This window comes from Hippocampus guttulatus, chromosome 20 (genome assembly GCF_054856545.1).
Source record: "Hippocampus guttulatus isolate MCC_2025c chromosome 20, RoL_Hgut_1.0, whole genome shotgun sequence".
NCBI classification, from domain to species: Eukaryota; Metazoa; Chordata; class Actinopteri; order Syngnathiformes; family Syngnathidae; genus Hippocampus; species Hippocampus guttulatus.
This window is the reverse complement of record NC_141280.1, coordinates 7774516-7792742: the sequence shown is the minus strand read 5'-3', so window position 1 is coordinate 7792742 and position 18227 is coordinate 7774516. Positions and strand designations below refer to the sequence as shown.

At 43.6% G+C, this 18227-nt stretch overlaps 3 protein-coding genes across 3 annotated transcripts in view; 2 read left to right on the top strand and 1 right to left on the bottom strand.

Annotated features, from left to right (window-relative positions):
• Positions 1–18227, bottom strand: part of LOC147187838 (exostosin-1-like) — a 54325-nt gene that overhangs the window by 21820 nt on the left and 14278 nt on the right. The window lies entirely within an intron of this gene.
• LOC147187840 (pleurocidin-like peptide WF3) lies at positions 3535–4188 on the top strand. Its single transcript, XM_086100478.1, has 4 exons — positions 3535–3619; positions 3690–3790; positions 3886–3904; positions 3974–4188. Exons 2-4 carry the CDS (start codon positions 3691–3693, stop codon positions 4062–4064), a joined length of 210 nt encoding a protein of 69 aa, XP_085956604.1. The 5' UTR covers positions 3535–3619; position 3690; the 3' UTR covers positions 4065–4188.
• LOC147187839 (pteroicidin-alpha-like) lies at positions 6072–7313 on the top strand. Its single transcript, XM_086100454.1, has 4 exons — positions 6072–6233; positions 6353–6504; positions 6609–6648; positions 7106–7313. The coding sequence occupies exons 2-4, from the start codon at positions 6375–6377 to the stop codon at positions 7170–7172; spliced, it is 237 nt and encodes a 78-aa protein (XP_085956580.1). The 5' UTR covers positions 6072–6233; positions 6353–6374; the 3' UTR covers positions 7173–7313.

The following is an 18227-nucleotide window of genomic DNA, read 5'->3' as shown; positions in this document are numbered from 1 at the left end:
GAAGTGGTGCAAGCAAACAGCGTTGATTAGAGAGTCACACGTCTTCCACTCGTGGATTCTTCATCTCTCAGACTCTGCGGCCATGATGAGGTGGAGCGCCGTTGTGAGCGTGAGCGTGTGTGTGTGGAGGCAGTGTATTAAAAGCCTGAGCCAGCAGCCTGTGTGTCCACCCCCCCACCCGCATTCCCCCACCACCAACAATCTACCCAATTCCCCTCACCCGCCTCCTGCCGCTATAGTGAATCCATTCCTCACACCTCCGGCCTCATTTCAGCCCTCCCATTTCCAAGAAATGATTGTCTGACTTACACTTAGAGGCGCGTATGTGTGTCCGTGTGTGTGATTTTTTTTTTCCTTGTTCTCCTTTTGTTGTTGCTGTTGCGGTGTCTCTTCAAAGTCAACAGAAGACTGAAAGCTTCATTCATGAGACAAAAGTTGGCAAGGCAACGTCCTTTCAGGACAAAAGAAGCCCAGTGTTACGAAGGCAAACGCTTTGAAATGCATCACCTGGTGTTGAAACGTTAACAGGCGGGGCTCAAAATATTTGGATTCGGCAGGGTAGAATTCCGATAATTGGTTAATCGGCCAATCAATTTAAAAACAGAAAATGAATATCATAACTTATTTTTTAGTACTCTATCACAAACAAAAATAAACATGAACTACAGACAGAACTTGCTTAACTTTACAACAGAAAGAAAAATCGGCAAATATGATATAAATAATTGATATAAAAAACGACACAAAATGAGAGCGAAACTGAATGTCAAAAATAAAACGTTATTGTCACATTTTTGTTTGGCGGTAAGATTTTTTTCCTTTTAGTAAAACGCGTGCCTGGGCGAAATAATAATTTGAGGAGCACTCATCCACGGAAATCAGAAAACCCAATTTCACTCTCGATATTTCTGACGGCTAACAACACTCATGCGAATTCTGCAGGCCCGAGCATTAGACACACGTATAAATGTCCACCGGTAGCGGCGCAAATGTCGCATACTGATTTCCTCCGCCTTTGAGAACCACGTTGGAACAGTGTCACTAATCCAGGCGAGGACCAGAGCCCGCGTTTACACTCGGCAAGGTCTTAAGGAGGGATCCAATCGGAGCTTTCAAGTGAGTATTAGCCCAAAGCCCGGCGGCGGGGTCTCGGCACGTCCTTTGTTCCGAAACCGCTCGAGAGCAAAAGCTGCATTGTTTGTGTGATGTCGGGAGATAACGGCGACGGGCGCCACTGATGTCTGAAGTAGAGATAAAAGACTTGAGATTACCTGGTCGGTTATTTAACGCCCTGGCGGTTATTACCCAATCCGTGTTGATTATGGCGGCAGATGATTTTCGGCGAAAAGACAAAACTATAGATCAGGTCAGCATTTTGATTTGACAATACTGAACAAATACGGCCTAAAAAAATAAATAAGCCTGTTTTAGAATGGACGGTTCAATTTATACAGCGGCAAAATAGGGGGAATTTGCACACGGTACTAAAGACGTATCCCATTCGGTTTCATCGAGTCCACTCGGTGACACGCTCGCTCGCGATTCTCGTTCCTGAGGCTATTTTCAATTTCCAGGCCCTTCTGGCTGACTCCGGGGATCGAAAAGATCAGTGGGATTCAGTTCGAGGCACCTGAGCATGACGTCGCGATAGACGGCGGCAAAACAAGCCGCCGGACGAGTCGGTCCTCTTTGTAGGGATCGTGGGCGAGATCACATAAAGACCGCCGATGTCTCGCTCTGGCACAAATCAAACAAAGTGCGGACAAAGGCCAGAAGACGAAAAAGAACTCATCAAAGCCCGAGTGGATTTCAACTGAGCTGTTTCAAACTTTCAAGTTCAGAAGATATTAGACATGTGGTGCCACGGTCGAGAACCATGAAATAAATCCATATTTATATTTGAAGTATAATACATATATATTGCTTCAGATTCTCGGAGAAGCACTTTCATTAAGCCCAAAAGAGGAAATACTTCTTTCTTTTCGACAACATTCTCACCATTAAGTTCCTCTTCGCGCCGAGAGAAGTGGAAGGTGATAAGATGCCAACCCAAGATAGAACATGACTTTGCATCGCAACATTCCAGCCCCGAAACAACAAAACCCACAAAAAACAATTTTCCTCCTTTCATATGATTCATTTGTGTTTTATTTCTTATCGCAAACTTGAGGCTGATCTATTTTAGATTAAAAACTCATGATAAGATAAAATAATTCACTTGTTTTCGTGAATATGAATGGCAAAATGTTACCGTACACACATTATTTGTTTAATAAAACCCCCCAAAAAGGTCTTGAGCACGGTGATCTTTTGCACATTTGACAATAAAGTTGTATCCAATCCAAACCAATCCAATCTTTACTGTCTTTTTCAAATCTTGTAATCATTCGGCAGAGTTTGAAAAAAGTAATACGCCTATTTTGACAAAGTAAGGTGTTAAAAAGTACAAATATTTTCAAATGTAGGGAGGAAATGCAAAACAATTGTCAAACAAGAAAAACGTCAAGTATCTGGATATCTAAAAACCTACTAATAATCTAAGGCCAATGATAAAGTCTCCTGCGGAAAAAAAAATTACCATAAAAATAACTGTCTTTCATATTGCAGTTGATTCCAAATTTACAATAATGGTAAAATGAAAGATAGTGTGAAAAAAAGCATTTTTGCGACATTTTTTGCTTCAGTTTGTTGGACATTGTCCTGCTCCTTCTGTTATGTGGGTCTTGGCCACCGAGTGCCAGTATATTACGACATAGAGACGGTTAGTCATTATTTGCTGAGGATAATGAAGACATTTGCAGATTTATGAATTCTCAGATTGTTATTCAATCACTTTAACGATATCTTTTACATTATTAATTGTTTTGTCATTTTTGTTTTGTTTTTGGGTGGGGGAGCAACCCTCGTTTTTTTTTTTTTTTGGGTGGAAAACGCATATTGGAATTTATCCCGGTCTTCTCCAGAATTTTGAGGGTTTGAAAAAAACAACAACAACAACATCCATCCATCCATTTTCAACACTGCTTATCCTGGACAAATATTTTATTCACTACAATTGCTTGGGAAAATTGTTCTATTATCTGTCTACATGTGTTGCACCACCCAACATAATACAAGTATTTCATTCACTATCTTTGCCCGGGAAAATTGTGATTTTATATGTCTACCTGTGTTGCACCACCCGCCTATGGTGTTTCCCATTACTTGTGTTAGCATGAAGCTAGCAAAATTTCCTAAGACAGAGCGATGTGACTTGGTTGAATATGCATGTGATTCTCTTTATTTTATGTTTAGTCTGACAGTGAATTTTCACTGGAAGCGGCAATAAACAGCTTGAAGCGTCTCTTTTTGAAGAATGGCTCACTATGCTAAACTGCTAGCTACTTGAGTTTCACGGCTCGTATCGGGAAACTTTGCAACTCGGCTCACTCGTATCTCAAGGCGCCGCTGCATAGAACTCTGTTACGTCCCACCACTGGCAGCTTTGACTAACTATCGAACGTACGTATAAAAAGAGGCATCACGAGGAGACTGGCAGACACAAAAGAGAAGTCGAACATCCGACAGCGCTCATTCATCAGCCTGATCGCACAGGAAACGTTGGTCATTTGGTGGGAAGGTGAGCAAATACATGTTGGAAAAAAAAAGTGTCTTATCATGAACTGAAGTGTAATTTTTGTTCGGCGTAGGATGAAGTGGACAGCTGCATTCCTGGTCCTGGTCATCGTGGTGCTGATGGCACAGCCCGGAGAGTGTTTTTTGGGACTCATTTTTCACGGCCTAGTTCACGGTATTTTTCTGATTATTTACGATAGCACATTTTCATGTCTTTGGGTTCCATGTGACTGTTCTAATCGTCCTTGTTATTTTTTGTTTTTTTTTTAGCCGGAAAGCTGATCCACGGGTAAGGATTTGTATTTCTTTGATTGTTGTCAGCATTTGGGTTTCAATTGTGCGGTTCTATCGTGTGCAGGTTGATCCACAGGAATCGCGGCTTTGAAGAGCAAGAGGAGCTCAACAAGCGCTCGGTGGAATTTGTGGCTGACCAGCAGGCTATGAACTGAGGTTGTTTGCTTGCATTGCATGCGGTGTTGCTGTTTGTATTTTTTTAGCTCCATAGAAAATGCTTGAAATGCACAATGAAGTGAGGTGTTGCTTTATGCAATGTGAAATAAATCTGCAATTTCATTTCTTCTGTCTCTTGTTCTATTTTTTTTTTTAATTCTCGGTCTGATATGAAGAGAGTCTTGAGAATAATGTCTGATAAAAAAAAATTGACATGCACAAGTACAGTGTTAGCAAATCTGCATGAATAAAGACAATTTTACCGGGCTTATGTTGCCATTAAACAGGAATTTCAATTTTTTTTTTTTTGATTAAGAGAAAAGAATGTTGATTGGAATAAAAGTCAACACTAAAAAAGAAATCTACAGAAATGTATTAAAAGCGTTCTTCCTTTGTTGTAGTGTTATTTTATTATAATGGATTTTCATGTATATTATTACATTCATACATTCATATATATATGTATATATATGTCTGCCCAGACATATATATATATATTGAGGCCCAGATATACCACACCAGACAAGACCCAAGGTGTAGGTTGTGCAAAGAGGCACCTGAGACGATCCAACACATAACTGCAGGGTGTAAGATGCTAGCAGGGAAAGCCTACATGGAACGCCATAACCAGGTGGCTGGCATAGTCTACCGAAACATCTGTGCGGAGTATGGACTGGAAACCCCAAGGTCAAAATGGGAAACACCTCCGAAGGTGGTGGAGAATGACAGAGCGAAGATCCTGTGGGACTTCCAGATCCAGACTGACAAGATGGTAATGGCGAACCAACCAGATATCGTGATCATAGAAAAAGGGCAGAGGAAAGCCGTTGTAGTGGATGTCGCGGTCCCAAGTGATGGGAACATCAGAAAGAAGGAGCACGAGAAACTTGAGAAATACCAAGGGCTCAGAGAGGAGATGGAGAGAGCCTGGAAGGTAAAGGTGACAGTCGTGCCTGTGGTGGTCGGAGCATTCGGGGCAGTGACCCCCAAACTAGATGAGTGGTTGCAACAGATCCCGGGAACAACATCGGACATCTCAGTCCAGAAATGTGCAGTGCTGGGAACAGCAAGGATACTGCGCAGAACCCTCAAGCTTCCTGGACCCGAGCTGAATGAGGGACGGACACCACCCGAGGGGTGGGACGAGGATTTTTTTTTGTGTGTGTGTGTGTGTGTGTGTGTATATATATATATATACCTGTATATATAATTAAAATATTCAAAGGCATTCCATTGAACACAGCAAATGTTTAGATTTTTTCTTTATTTGTTTTTAATATTATCCGTAATAATTGGTATTCTTTGCAATGTGATTTAAGCCTCCTGTTGTTTAAAATGGCCAACTTTCATTTTTTGGACAATTATTGAAGATGAAAAGACTTGTGATGGCTTCATTGTTTTTTTGTTGTTGTTTTTTTCCTTCTTTCTTTATGAAATGAAAAAAAAAACACTCATCCATTATCCACTTTGTGGAGGGTTTTGACAAGATGCATAAAAAAAAGCCATTAATTACATTTTTTTTAAACTATCTTATTTTCACACGCAGAAATGCTTGCGCTTTCCATGCTACTATTTAACAATGATGTCGATTTATTATTTATTCCAAACGCACAAAATATCGATCACAAAACTCCTTGTGATCGCTTTACTTTTGTTCTTTGTTTAAACAGAACACGATTTTTTAAATGGCTTATCTTGGTTCAAGACCTTTTTTTAATCCAATGTCCCGGGTTTGTCAAAGTTACATTACAGTGAAGATTAATGTTAAAACATTAATTCTTTAATTGTTTTTTCTTAATTTATATGGTAATGCTTGTACTTTGCAATTTTTCTAATTAAATATACTGTATTTTGAACTTTTTTTTTTTTTTAACCGACAGATCTGAGTCCCATGAAGACGACGGGCCAGGGTATGAAAATCCACTTCCCTTCCTTGGTTCCCAAGCATCAATGTGTTGACGCTTGATAAACGTTGTGACACGACCACAAGCAGAACTCAAAACCACCATCAACGCCTGATGGTGCGAGATCTTCGCCGGACATTCTGCGCTTCACCAGAAATGGTCAGAGAAGCAAAGTCCGCCCATTGAAATGAAAGCGACGGAAGGAAGCATTCAAAGATCACACCGCCGACTTGACTGTGTTTGGTGATTTCGCTCTGTCGGAAGGTAAAGAGAAAATTTATAAAATAATCATAGATTGAAATTTTTTTGGGGGGGGCCATAATTTCTAAGCTGATATTCAAAGGCTGCACTTAACTAATGTGTTGTTTTAACTTCCTGTCTAGTGTTTTGTTTTTTTTCTGGACGATGAAGTTGGTCACGCTCTTCCTGGTGTTGTCGCTCGTGGTGCTCATGGCCGAGCCTGGCGAGTGTTTCTTCAGAAATCTGTGGAAAGGCGCCAAGGCGGCGTTCAGAGCAGGACATGCGGCATGGAGAGGTAAATGCCTCGTTTATCCTTGAAATGATTTGATACATATAATCATTCCATGCCTCTGTCTTTTCCTGTTTCCTTTTTTTTTTTTTTTTTTTTTTTTTTTTTAGCTCACCGAGAACAAGTCCGTGAGCAAAAGAGGATTGCTTGGTAAGCATTCGGTGCAATCAAAACTGTACTCATAACTAGAAATGATCATTTTGGTCGAAAAATAAGCAGTTTTGCCAAAACTACGAAAGGTTTCAACATTTTTGATTGTAACAAATGTGCTGACAACCAGCCAGTAGAGATAAAGTGGAGTCGAAGCGGTGAGTGACATGGGTGGCGTTTTGAATCACGATGTGAGTATTAAAGCCGACAAAATGGTCAAATATGTTCAATTTTGATTCACTCCTCCATGCCGCCATTGATTCAGTCATTTTATCTAAATTGAGTAATAGTGAGCAGCCACTGAACGTAGAAGTAAAAATTCCAAATGAATGGAGATAATCTCGCACGTGGTCTCCAAAATTTTCAGCCGATTGAACCTATTCCAACATCAAAATGCTCAGTTCGCGCATTCACGACATGATAACAATCCTCAACGTCTTCCTCTTTCTCCAACCAGGGAGAACCGACAACAGAACGCGTACCCGCCACCACAGCAATACGTGCCCGTCATCGTCGAGGACTGAAAGCAATATCCAAGTTGAAGATATGTAGCTCGCTGCAAAACCAAAATTCATACCGCTTGCTGGCAAATGATTTGATTTCATTTTAAACGTCTTGACGCTCATCCGTGCCTTGCTAAATAAAGCAAATACGAAAAAGAGAAATGAGGCTTTTTGTTGTATACAGTCCCTCGCTGCCAGACATTAAAAAAGCACAGGGAGACAGCCATTTTGGTTGACATGGCCATTTTGGACAAATTTTTCAGGAGTCTATCAAAAGCGATCGCTCATCTTGGGAAATATAAACAAAACTACAAAAGGTTGAGGTACATGTTCAATTTGTTCCGTGCCCACGTTTGGAAGCCAGACTACTTTAGTCATACAGACAAACCAAGACAAGTTTTCCTCTACTCCCGAAATAGACTGCAATCATTGTTGTCAATTTTTGCACAGAGGATAAAGAATATATTCAAATATTCAGTCCTTAAAGCGTTATTAGACCACCACTACTTGTTTGCCTGTGTATAGCATTTCATATGCTAGCATGATGCTATCGGACTTTAAGGTTATGTGGTTATTATAAAACTCGCATTGTGTAATTGTCACGATAATAAGTTGTTTTTTGTGGGGGGGGGGAGGATAAAGAATATATGCACGTAAGTATTGCTATATTATCTGATGAACCCCACTCCCCTGTCCCGCCTTTTCAAACATGCCCTTCCATGCTTAAAAAGGCAGAAAAAGGCCCTCTTTTGCAAGTGCCACCAGCCAGCTACCCGCTCTCACCGACAGCCCAAACGCAAGAAAACAAACAGGCAATGAGCCAGGAGGAAGTAACATTTGCTTTGTGCGCTGGGCTGGAAACAAATTGACTGGAAATGAGAGAGGAATCGGATCCTGGTGGTGTGGGGTAGCTGGGGGCAGGTTTATATGGGGGTGGTGGGGGGGGGGGTTGTAGTGGTTCGGTTTAATGTGAGGGTCACTTGTGTCATCGGCGCTGTTGTTTACTGAGAAGCTCTCGATGGACGGACATGGACACACACACGCGCGCGCATACTACACGAGCAGACTGAGTAGTAAATAATAGACGAGGCAATACACACACACACGCACACACCAGCATCAAGGTTAAAGACGGGTGTGCATGTAAGCAGAGATCTCTTTTTCAACACTAAAGACGGTGGTGTGGACCCACCACGATATTACTACAACATGGTAAGGTTTGACCTTTAAGTACAAAAAGCTGCCATGTTGTTTTCTAAGCGCTGTCGCTAAAAATGTCCAAAGAAAAGCCAGACACAAAACAGTCCGCTCAAAGTTCCTGCTCAACGTTGTGAGCACATACATCCCCTGCCAATCAAACGCACGTTAATGGCGCGCCCGTTAAATCAAACGCTAACAACGATGGAGGCGTGTCAACCGCCGTCAGGGCCGCCTTGTCGGGCACGACAAGACAAGAACAATATGTTGGTGCTAATGAGCGCGCCGTCATTCAACTTGCTCTCTTTTTCTTTTCTTTTTTATCCCCCACCAACAATCCGTCTGCCTGAACAGTCCGCAATTATCATGTCGGGCTGCTGAATAGAAGTGGAACTTTTGTCTGGCACGCTAATGTGCATCACTACATTTATTTATTTTTTATTTTTTTGGGTGGCAGTTATTCAAAGCCAAGGGCAGGGTCAGACTCTGTTATTAGTCTGAATGACTAATTTGGTGCCATTTTTTTAATGCAAGTAAAAAACAAGAGTAGAATAAGACGCGAGTCGCTCAAGGTTTGATCCATGGCGGTACCTTGAGATAGATCTCATTTCACGAGTATCTAGCGATGAGGTTCATGACCGGTGAGGCACTGATTTCTCTGGAGGTGAAGGTTACACATGCAACAGTTACAACAGTAAAAATATAAACGCAAAATAGATGAGCCTACAATTCAACGTTGACTTAAAATGAAACATGCTTCAGTAATACATCCAATTAGTTCAAAGCAAACATGGTGAAGCAGCATTTTGCTGTTATACTGCACGCAAATTGAATAAACTGCCACCAGAAGTCAAGTGTAAATGCTTGGAAACCTTGGTTTAATTCACATTTATAATGCATTTAATTCATATTTCAAACATGCCTTTTTAAAGATTTTCAAATATTTTAATATTTCTTTTCTAAGAATCCTATTGAAAAGGAAACGGCTCCGAATGGGGTGCAGTGCAGTTCCACGAGCTGCAATTTAACCACAGTTCCGGGTGTTTATACGCACGTCATATTTATGTTCGGCGCAGCGTCTGCCCTCCGGGCGGGGTGACATCACAGTAAGCGGAGACCTGCGGTTTGCGGCGGGCCAATATTAGTTAAGTATTTATTTACCAATGCAGCCGGCGGCGTCCCGTGAATTATTCATCTTCCTCGCTCGCGGGAAGTCTGTTGGCAGCAGAAAGGAAATCAATGTAAAACGATGACGGGTGGCAGACTGCGGCAGGTCGCCCACCTGCAGTATCTACGCTAGCTGCCCGTGTAAAGCGATCGGGTCTGCTGATCGCGGGGAAACAGAGTCTTTCCCTGGGCGGTGGGGTGGGGGGAGAGAGCCGTCTCCACCGTCCGCAGTTGTCAAACAGCGGACATGACGGTAACTCGGTGCGTTTTCTCCAACATGAACCTGCTCACCACTTAGCGCAACCTCTGTAAACAGCCACTAGCACTTCAGATGGAAACACGACAAAGACGCTTTGGACGTGGCAAGACGGTGGTGTGACTCTGGTTTCTTCCCATGAACAGATGAGATTGCTTCACGAAAACTCACGTGAAAACTTAAAAAGCCAACATTTGCAGCAGCAAAAGAAAACGTTTTTGGCAGAATACAGTTCTTCAAAAATAGGCCTCAAACTTTTACATGCCACTGCCAGTTGAAATTAACTGTCAAACTAGACATAAAGCAAAGAGACTTACACTTTGTGCATTTAAAACGACCCCGCAGTTTGGAAAATCAACTTAGCTTAATGCTAACAGACAATGCAAACGGCCATACGCAGGCTAGCAAATAGCATCATGTGGTGGTATTATAACCATTTTCAGCAACAACTATTTGAACAAAAACAGTGCTGCGACAGAGGTAGACAGATAATATCAAAATAATCACAGGTATTATTTATCCTCTGCGAAGAGTGACTAATATGTTTGCATGAAGAAAATAATACGTCCACCTCACAGTGCAGAGGTACAGGGTTCGATTCCGGCTGCTGCCCTCCCTGTGTGGAGTTTGCATGTTCTCCCCGTGCTGGCGTGGGTTTTCTCCGGGTACTCTGGTTTCCTCCCACATTCCAAAAACATGCGTAGCAGTCTGTGGAACACTCAAAATTGTCCCTAGGTGTGAGTGTGAGCGCCAACGGTTGTTCGTCTGTGCGTGTCCTGCGATTGGCTGGCAACCGGTTCAGGGTGTTCCCCGCCTACTGCCCAAAGACGGCCGGGATAGGCTCCAGCGCGCCGGCGACCCTCGTGAGGAGAAGCGGATGAGAAAATGGATGGACGGACGGATGGAGTTACAAGCACGGTGACAGAATGAATTGAACGCATATGTCAAGGCACCACTATATTAAGCAATTCTTCCATAATCTCTCCCTACTTCCACATGCCTGCTTGTGTTTCGCATCAATCACTCAGCCCCCCGTTTTCGCCACTTGAAAATCCTCTCCAGTCCGATGGAGACAAACGGCCGCAGGATAATTGAGCACTAACACGAGCGCTGACGAGATGAATGAAGACAGATGACGATCCCTCTCTACCCGGGACGTTTTTTTTGGGGGGGGGGTTGCCCCTCACAGACAAAGTCGCTCATGGAGCCATGCACTTGGTGACTTAAGTTCGACTGGAGTCAAGTAACATGACTGGAGTATGCCACACTATGACTACAAGTATGCGTCGTTGCAAGGGAAGTATAGGGAGGAGGGCGAGCGGTCCGGAAAAGAAAATTGAGGAAGCAAAGTGCGTTTTCAATTATATTCCGAAAGTGCAGCGCCTCGAGGAGACACGGGGAGCAGAGAATATAGGGACGATCCATCACGCCGACACTCGGCTAGCACTGTCTGAGCAAAACACACACACACAAACAAGGGGTATGAAGTGAAACTTCTATTTTTCGGAGGGATAATGTAAAAATAAGTGTTTTTAGTTTGTCAAGACACGAATGCAAATTTTTTGGATCGACAATGGGGGAAAACATTGATTGAAAGAAGAAAAATGTGATGGTCGATAACAGAAGCAATTCTGAGATTTGGATTTTAACCCGCACTTTCGTCATTGGCCATTTCCCTGCTCTTTGCAGTGATTATTTCTGTTAATCGGAGCGCGGCGGCGGATAATTGACCCGGCGCCAGTCCCCCACCAAACCCCCCCCTGCTCATATTCAATTCATAAAGCCCATTTCATTTATTTTCGCTCCCCGCTGATTGAGATGATGATCACATTACATCGCTCCGCCGGCCTCAAAAGATGAGAAATGAAGATTTAGGAGGGAAATTGATGAGTCACCTTCCTCAAGAAACGCCCTCAAAGTTTTGAAGCAGCTCACATACTTAAAGGAGCATTCTTCGAGATTTAATTGACCGACGGAGAGCTTGGAAATCAAACGAATGGACCTTGATGAGGAAAGAAGGCTTCCCCATGCCTGACTGAACTTTTATGAACTGTTCAGTCGAACTTTTGAGACTAAAATATCGATGTGGAACAGATTAATTTATTGTTTGTGTTTGCTAAAAAAATACATGGGAAGAGGATCTTGGGAAAAAAGAATAATCGCGGATTACTTTGTAAATCTCAATAGCGATATTGAAGGAAAAAAAAAGATTTTTCAAAAATGTTAAGCTTTACTCATAACGACTAATGTCGTGTTGCAATGCACAGCCACATGGGAGGCAGTCAACCAGGAGGGGAGGGGGTTGGGGGTCACAGCGCCAATCAATCAACCCGTAACCTCGGAAGGGACGCTGTCAATGATAAAATTGAAATAAACAGGACGGTGACAGCCAGTAAGGGGAACGACAGCGCATCTGCTCGTCCGATTTGTCCAATCAGATGTTAGCGGGCGCCGCCGCCGGTGAAGGAGACAACGGAAGGGGGAGGTGAGACGCGGGGGGGAGGGGGGCAAGTGAGGTGAACCCCCCCCGGAGGGATGAAAAAGAAAGAGCAAGTCAAGTTAACCTTGGGCATGTGTAACCTTCAGCATGTCAATCTCAGGTGTTCTTCCACACCGCAGCGGCTAGCTTGATTTATCGGTCTAATTGGCAGCGGGATGAAGCTCATCGATTTATTTTCTCGAAGGGGCAAATGATTAACATCCATCCATCCATTTTCCGAACCGCTTGATCCTCACTAGGGTCGCGGGGGGTGCTGGAGCCTATCCCAGCCGTCTCCAGCCAATCGCAGGGCACACAGAGACGAACAACCATTCACGCCCACACTCACACCTAGGGACAATTTAGAGCGTCCAATCAGCCTGCCATGCATGTTTTTGGAATGTGGGAGGAAACCGGAGCACCCGGAGAAAACCCACGCAGGCCCGGGGAGAACATGCAAACTCCACACAGGGAGGCCGGAGCTGGAATCGAACCCGGTACCTCTGCACTGTGAAGCCGACGTGCTAACCACTGGACTACCGGGCCGCCCAAATGATTAACAAAATAAAATAAATAACTTTAAATGCTACAGTCGAACCTCTTTTCAACATACGCAGTTTACGTATCCACCCCTACAAAGGACCACATTTCGAAGCACCGATTTCAGGTAATTCATTCCATTTTCCATTTTGCTTTCAACGTACACCTTTATAACATAAACTTCATAATAATGACCGCATTTCCCCCCACAAAATAGTGAAAAGGCCTTCGTTACAATGACCCGTGGGAGGCTAATTGCCGCCGCGATCTTGGTTATATAAACAAAATGTAATGCTTAGCAACGCTACTGAACGACTCGTACATTGTTGTACTTCTGGAGGCACGGCGCACATGTTCTGAAAGCGTAAACGGATGCAAATCGCGCCGTCTGTGAAGGCTGAAATTGTCTCTCACTTTCAAAAAGGAGTCTCCCAGGCGAAGCTCAGCCAAGACTATGAATTTGCAAAGTCGCCGATTTCGACAATTATCCGTTAATGGCAAAAAAAATAAAAATAAAAAAATCATGGCAGAGTTTGAGGCCAACAGATTTTAAAATGATTGTAAACGGCTTCTGGGCATGACACATCCTGAACTGGCGAACTGAATGAAATTGTTTTTTTCCTCCCTTTACACACATATTTGTAATACATGTTAATACTGTATTACGTGCACGTGTTTTTACATCAATAAATGTTTATATTGTATTCTATATATCGTATTTGGCGGCCATTTTACTGGAAATGGTTACAACAAACTTCTGTTTGAACGTACAGATCCCAACTGCATTGTGTTGTGTGCTTCCCGAATACTGTACCGCGCACAACATAAACACACGTTAGCACGCGCTTGTGCACCAAAGGTCCCCGCGGAAGCGCTGCTAATATGTGCCACCTGTGGGGGTCACATCCCATTTGTCAAACCTTTGGGTGCCCGCCAGCAGAAGACCAGGTTGCTGAGCACACACATTTGGGAACACGATGCACGCGCACGCACGTACGCACACACATGCATGCACGCCATCTGGGCGAAGCTCAGGTAAACTTAAAAAAGTGGTACATTGCTTGTTCGTGGAAAACAATTCGAAATGAAAAGTGACTTTGAGATATCCAACCTGGGGTCACTGACCTTTCTGAAACTCAAGCTACTTCTTGGGTACTGAACGAGCTCTTCTCAAGAATCATATCAGATGTAAAAAAAATCAATTGTTTGTCACACAGCACGTCCCAGCTTGGAAAAACAACACGTAGAGCAACAATTATCAGCACGACGCTGTGAAAGTGGAAGTAGGAGATGGGGGGGGGCGGGGGGGGGGGGCGACACAAGAGGATAAGTGCCAAGGTGGAGGTGGCGTTGTTTGATAATTGGGCCTAATTGTTGGAAACACTGACCCCCACGAATTAGTCATGTGTGCACAATGGTATAATCTGATGTGTGCCGCTGGAAAGGCACGGGCCACATCTAATTATGTTCTCGCTATTATGCTTGGACCACGCACACACACACACACACACACACACACACACACACACACACACACACACACACACACACACACACACACACACACACACGGTGACATTTAAATATCAGTTTAAGGTTAATGCTTCTCCCCAGCAGACGGATAAAACCCTCCTCATGTCATTGGGCTCGAGCCACATTTACAATGACAAAGCAAGCAGCCATGTGAGTGTAGCAGGGACAAGTGCAATTTTAATTCAAGTCATCGTAATTCATATTTAGGCTAAAGAACGTCTTAAAATAATGGATTTTTATCGAGTTAAAAAAAACTGGCTTTTATTTTTAAGGCTTGACTTTTACGCTGCTGATGTCCGAGTGTTGCCGAGCAGCTTTTTATTGGCCCTGAGATGTGAATATAAACTTGCATTGTGGTTTACCCCTTGCCATTTGTTTAATGACTGAAAGTTCAGAGCGCAAGACATTTGTTAAAGAAGGGGAAAAACATGACAAAATTCAAGTATTATCTCTAAAATCCCCAGTGTGGGACAAATAAAGGATATCTTAATCTTAAAAAAAAATTATTGGTCATATTTTTGCGTGCCTGGATCGGATTACGGGGATTTACACTATTTCCTAATGGAAGTATTGCTTTGGAATCCGCATGATTCGGTTTTAGTCAAACTTCCTGGAAGGGATTTACTACAAAAAAAACGAGGTTCATTGGTACTCGTTTGGGTAAATTCCAGAGTAATCAGTACTGCATTTCCAACGGGTAAACTCCTCATCACAAGTTTTAGACTAATGATGTAGGTGCATAATGGTGAAATATTGGTCGAGCGGGGCAGCGCGCGCCGGCATCCTGCTTTGCGTCGGACTTGAGTGCTGTTAACCAAGCCGCCGACGTGGACTTTCACGCCTCGGAAATTAAATCATCAGCCGAGTAGGCGGCCCGGAGCGGAGTGGAGCCACCATTAGGTTAATGAGCTGTGAAATGAAATGTATTCCTTCACACCCGCACCCGCGGCCCACCCGCACACACAAGCCTAATGAACTTTACTCCGTCGCCATCAATTACCTGCAGCCTCACGCTTTTACTACCTGGACTCAAGCGCCGAACAAGACCGCACTTAGCAGCAGCATGTGCTGGTATTTATTATTCGTCACATAAAGCACAGGAAGTACAAATTAATTAGGATGTTCTGAATATAGAGTAGACCTCCCCCAAGGCTTCAAAGGCCTTGGGGGAAACGAAATTGCACACCGTCGGACATTACCAGTGGTGATCTTATTCCAACAATGCTAAAATATGAGGTCAGCATCGTTTCGTCATCACTTTCGTGTCATTACGACATTTACTTCTTCACGCTTTTGGTGCTATTTGGGCATAACATGACACGCACGCGCTCACACAAACAACACACAACACTGGAAAATACACAGACACGTGTGGAAAGGTCACTCAGACCCGTATAGACACACACACACACACACACACAAGCACACACAGATGCCCGCGCAGTTAGCTGCCAGGCCAAGCAGCGCAATTTTCAGAAGCAGAGCAGAAGGGGAACAATTGTTTGGACAGCATGCGAGAATGTGAGAATAATCCCGTCATCTGGACCTCCTCTGCACATGTCTCTTAATCTCATACACACACACACAAGTCAAAGAAAGCAAAATTGCGAAATAGGGCTGAGCAATTCATTGATTTTAATCGAGGAACGAAGCGACGACCCACATAGGTGCATACACACATATTCAGTGTCTCTCAATTTAACACTCACACTCCTGCTCTCTCTCTCTCTCACAGAGACACACACATACACTTTCCACACACGCACACGCACCCACACCCACACACACACCCACACACCCACACACCCACACACACACACAGTTTGACCCACTCGATCACTCTCTGAAAAGTCTGCCCACCTCTCGCTCCCGTTGACGGGCGAGTTCTCGGATTGTTATTGGCACAAGTCCGGAGAGGCGTCTCAAGAACACAGAGCGGACGTTTTCTTCAGCGAGGTTGTCGGCTTTGGACGCTTCTTAAAATGATCAAAGCAACTGAGGGATGGGTGGAGGGGGGACTCGGTAGGACGGAGGAAAAAGTCAAAGGAAAAATCCTTTGAGCAAAAGAAGATGCTATAAAAAAGCAGGGAGTGGATTCGGTTATAATCATCATGGCCATGAAGGAGGCTCCACGCAAGTGGACATTTTAGGACAAATGCTAAGCATTAAAAAAAATACAATTTAAAAAAAAAAAAAAGAAGATTCGTTCACTTTGAAATAACTTGAGCCTTGTTAGAAAGCCTCACCAAGACTTGAAATCCGAACACACGCACAAAGCCAACACTGAAGTTGATTTGTAACGTTCAGCTGCAGATCCACGATCAGATCCTTGGAATGTTTTACCAAACGAAAATGTCAAAATACACAGCTCATTTCAAACCGTACACCTATCTTGAAAAAAAAAAACGCTACTTCACACCACGCTTTAATCAGCGTAACCGGCCAACAAGACTTCAGCTCTTCTGTCCTTCATGCTTCTGAAAGAAAAAAAAAAAGTAAACAATGAAGAAGTAAGCGCGCGGAAGCCGAGAGGACGCACCGCCCCGTCTGACAGTTCAGGCAGTACGGCGCCAAACCGGCGGGCAAATTACGACCGGTTGACCGACGTCTCGTCTTCAGGTGCGCTTAACAAGCATCGCTTCGCGCGCACCATGCAGGGCAGATTTTTATTTTTATTTATTTATTTATTTGCAGTCATGTTCTCATTCCGCGAGCATCAGTCACATTTTTACACTGGTTTATGTTCGACCTTCATGTTGCGCTTCAGAGACAGGGCTAGTGTTTCAATTAAGCATTATGGTAGGGTTTCGGTTGAGGTCAGGGTTTTCAAGCTTCCAAGAAAAAACAAAAAAAAAACTCCAATGTTAACCTCGTATTTTAGCAGTGGAAAAGGAGATCTTCAAAAAAGGCAAAGTAAACCATTCCTGTTGCAAGTGTAACGTGCGGCGCGAAGGCCTGCCCCGTTTGTCACGTCTGTCATCCGAATCTGCACGCGGCTGACACCGACAGAGACATTTTTGACGGCCAGCGCATCCGAAGGGCAAAACATCCAAACATCCAGATTAACGTGTTCGCCCCCAAAGCATTTTTATTGGGCCAACGGCCTGTTTACTGCCGAGTCTGTCGGGATGAGTGAAAGCAATACAGGCGGGCTTCGAACATCGGCACGGAAAGGATGGAAAAGAAGTCCCCCCCCCCCCCCCCCCCGCTCGCGGCGTGAACCCTAAATCACAACGTGAGCGACCAGGATGCTTCTGGCGTAAAGACAAGGTTTAGGTTTTGAACCTGTTTTAGATCTTTGAATGAGGCTGAGGATTTCAAATTAGAGTTGCAGACTGGGGTTAAGGTTTCAAATGTTAATCGCGAAATGAATTAGCTAGGTTGGCATGGGCAGAATGCCAACGGAAACCGCCATGACTTCAAACTATCATTTTAAATCTTCATCCAGGTTTTAATACTCCAATTTTAAACTATAGGCGTGTCTCGAAGACCTACTATGAAACCTTAACGCAGACTTGAAACCGCTTGCGTGGCCGCTTCAGAGCGCCTCGTTGTCAGCCATGAGTGTGCGCATGTCACGGGGAGAAAGGCGGCGGAGCAAGGATGAGGATTTTTATTTTATTTTATTTTTTTAACTTGACAGCCATTTGTGGCCGCTTTAGAGCACCTCGTTGTTGCGAAGTGGAAAAGCTCAAGAAATATGCTCGACGTAGTAGCTTCAAACCAACATTTTATTTTAAACATATTTTCATATTTACTTACTGGCAGTACCTACCGGAAGCATTTAAGAACTCCAAAGGTGCATAAATCAGTGGCTAAAAAAAAAAAAAAATCACATCGACTTGCAAGGGGAAATAGAGCAGAGGAGCAGACGGAGCCTTACGGTAACACGACATGAAGGCTG

Coding starts and splice junctions, on each gene's coding strand:
- LOC147187840 (XM_086100478.1), top strand. CDS start 3,691: ATGAAGTGGACAGCTGCATTCCTGGTCCTGGTCATCGTGGTGCTGATG.
- LOC147187839 (XM_086100454.1), top strand. CDS start 6,375: ATGAAGTTGGTCACGCTCTTCCTGGTGTTGTCGCTCGTGGTGCTCATG. Junction 6,505..6,608: donor AGGACATGCGGCATGGAGAG/GTAAATGCCTCG, acceptor TTTTTTTTTTAG/CTCACCGAGAACAAGTCCGT. Junction 6,649..7,105: donor GAGCAAAAGAGGATTGCTTG/GTAAGCATTCGG, acceptor TTCTCCAACCAG/GGAGAACCGACAACAGAACG.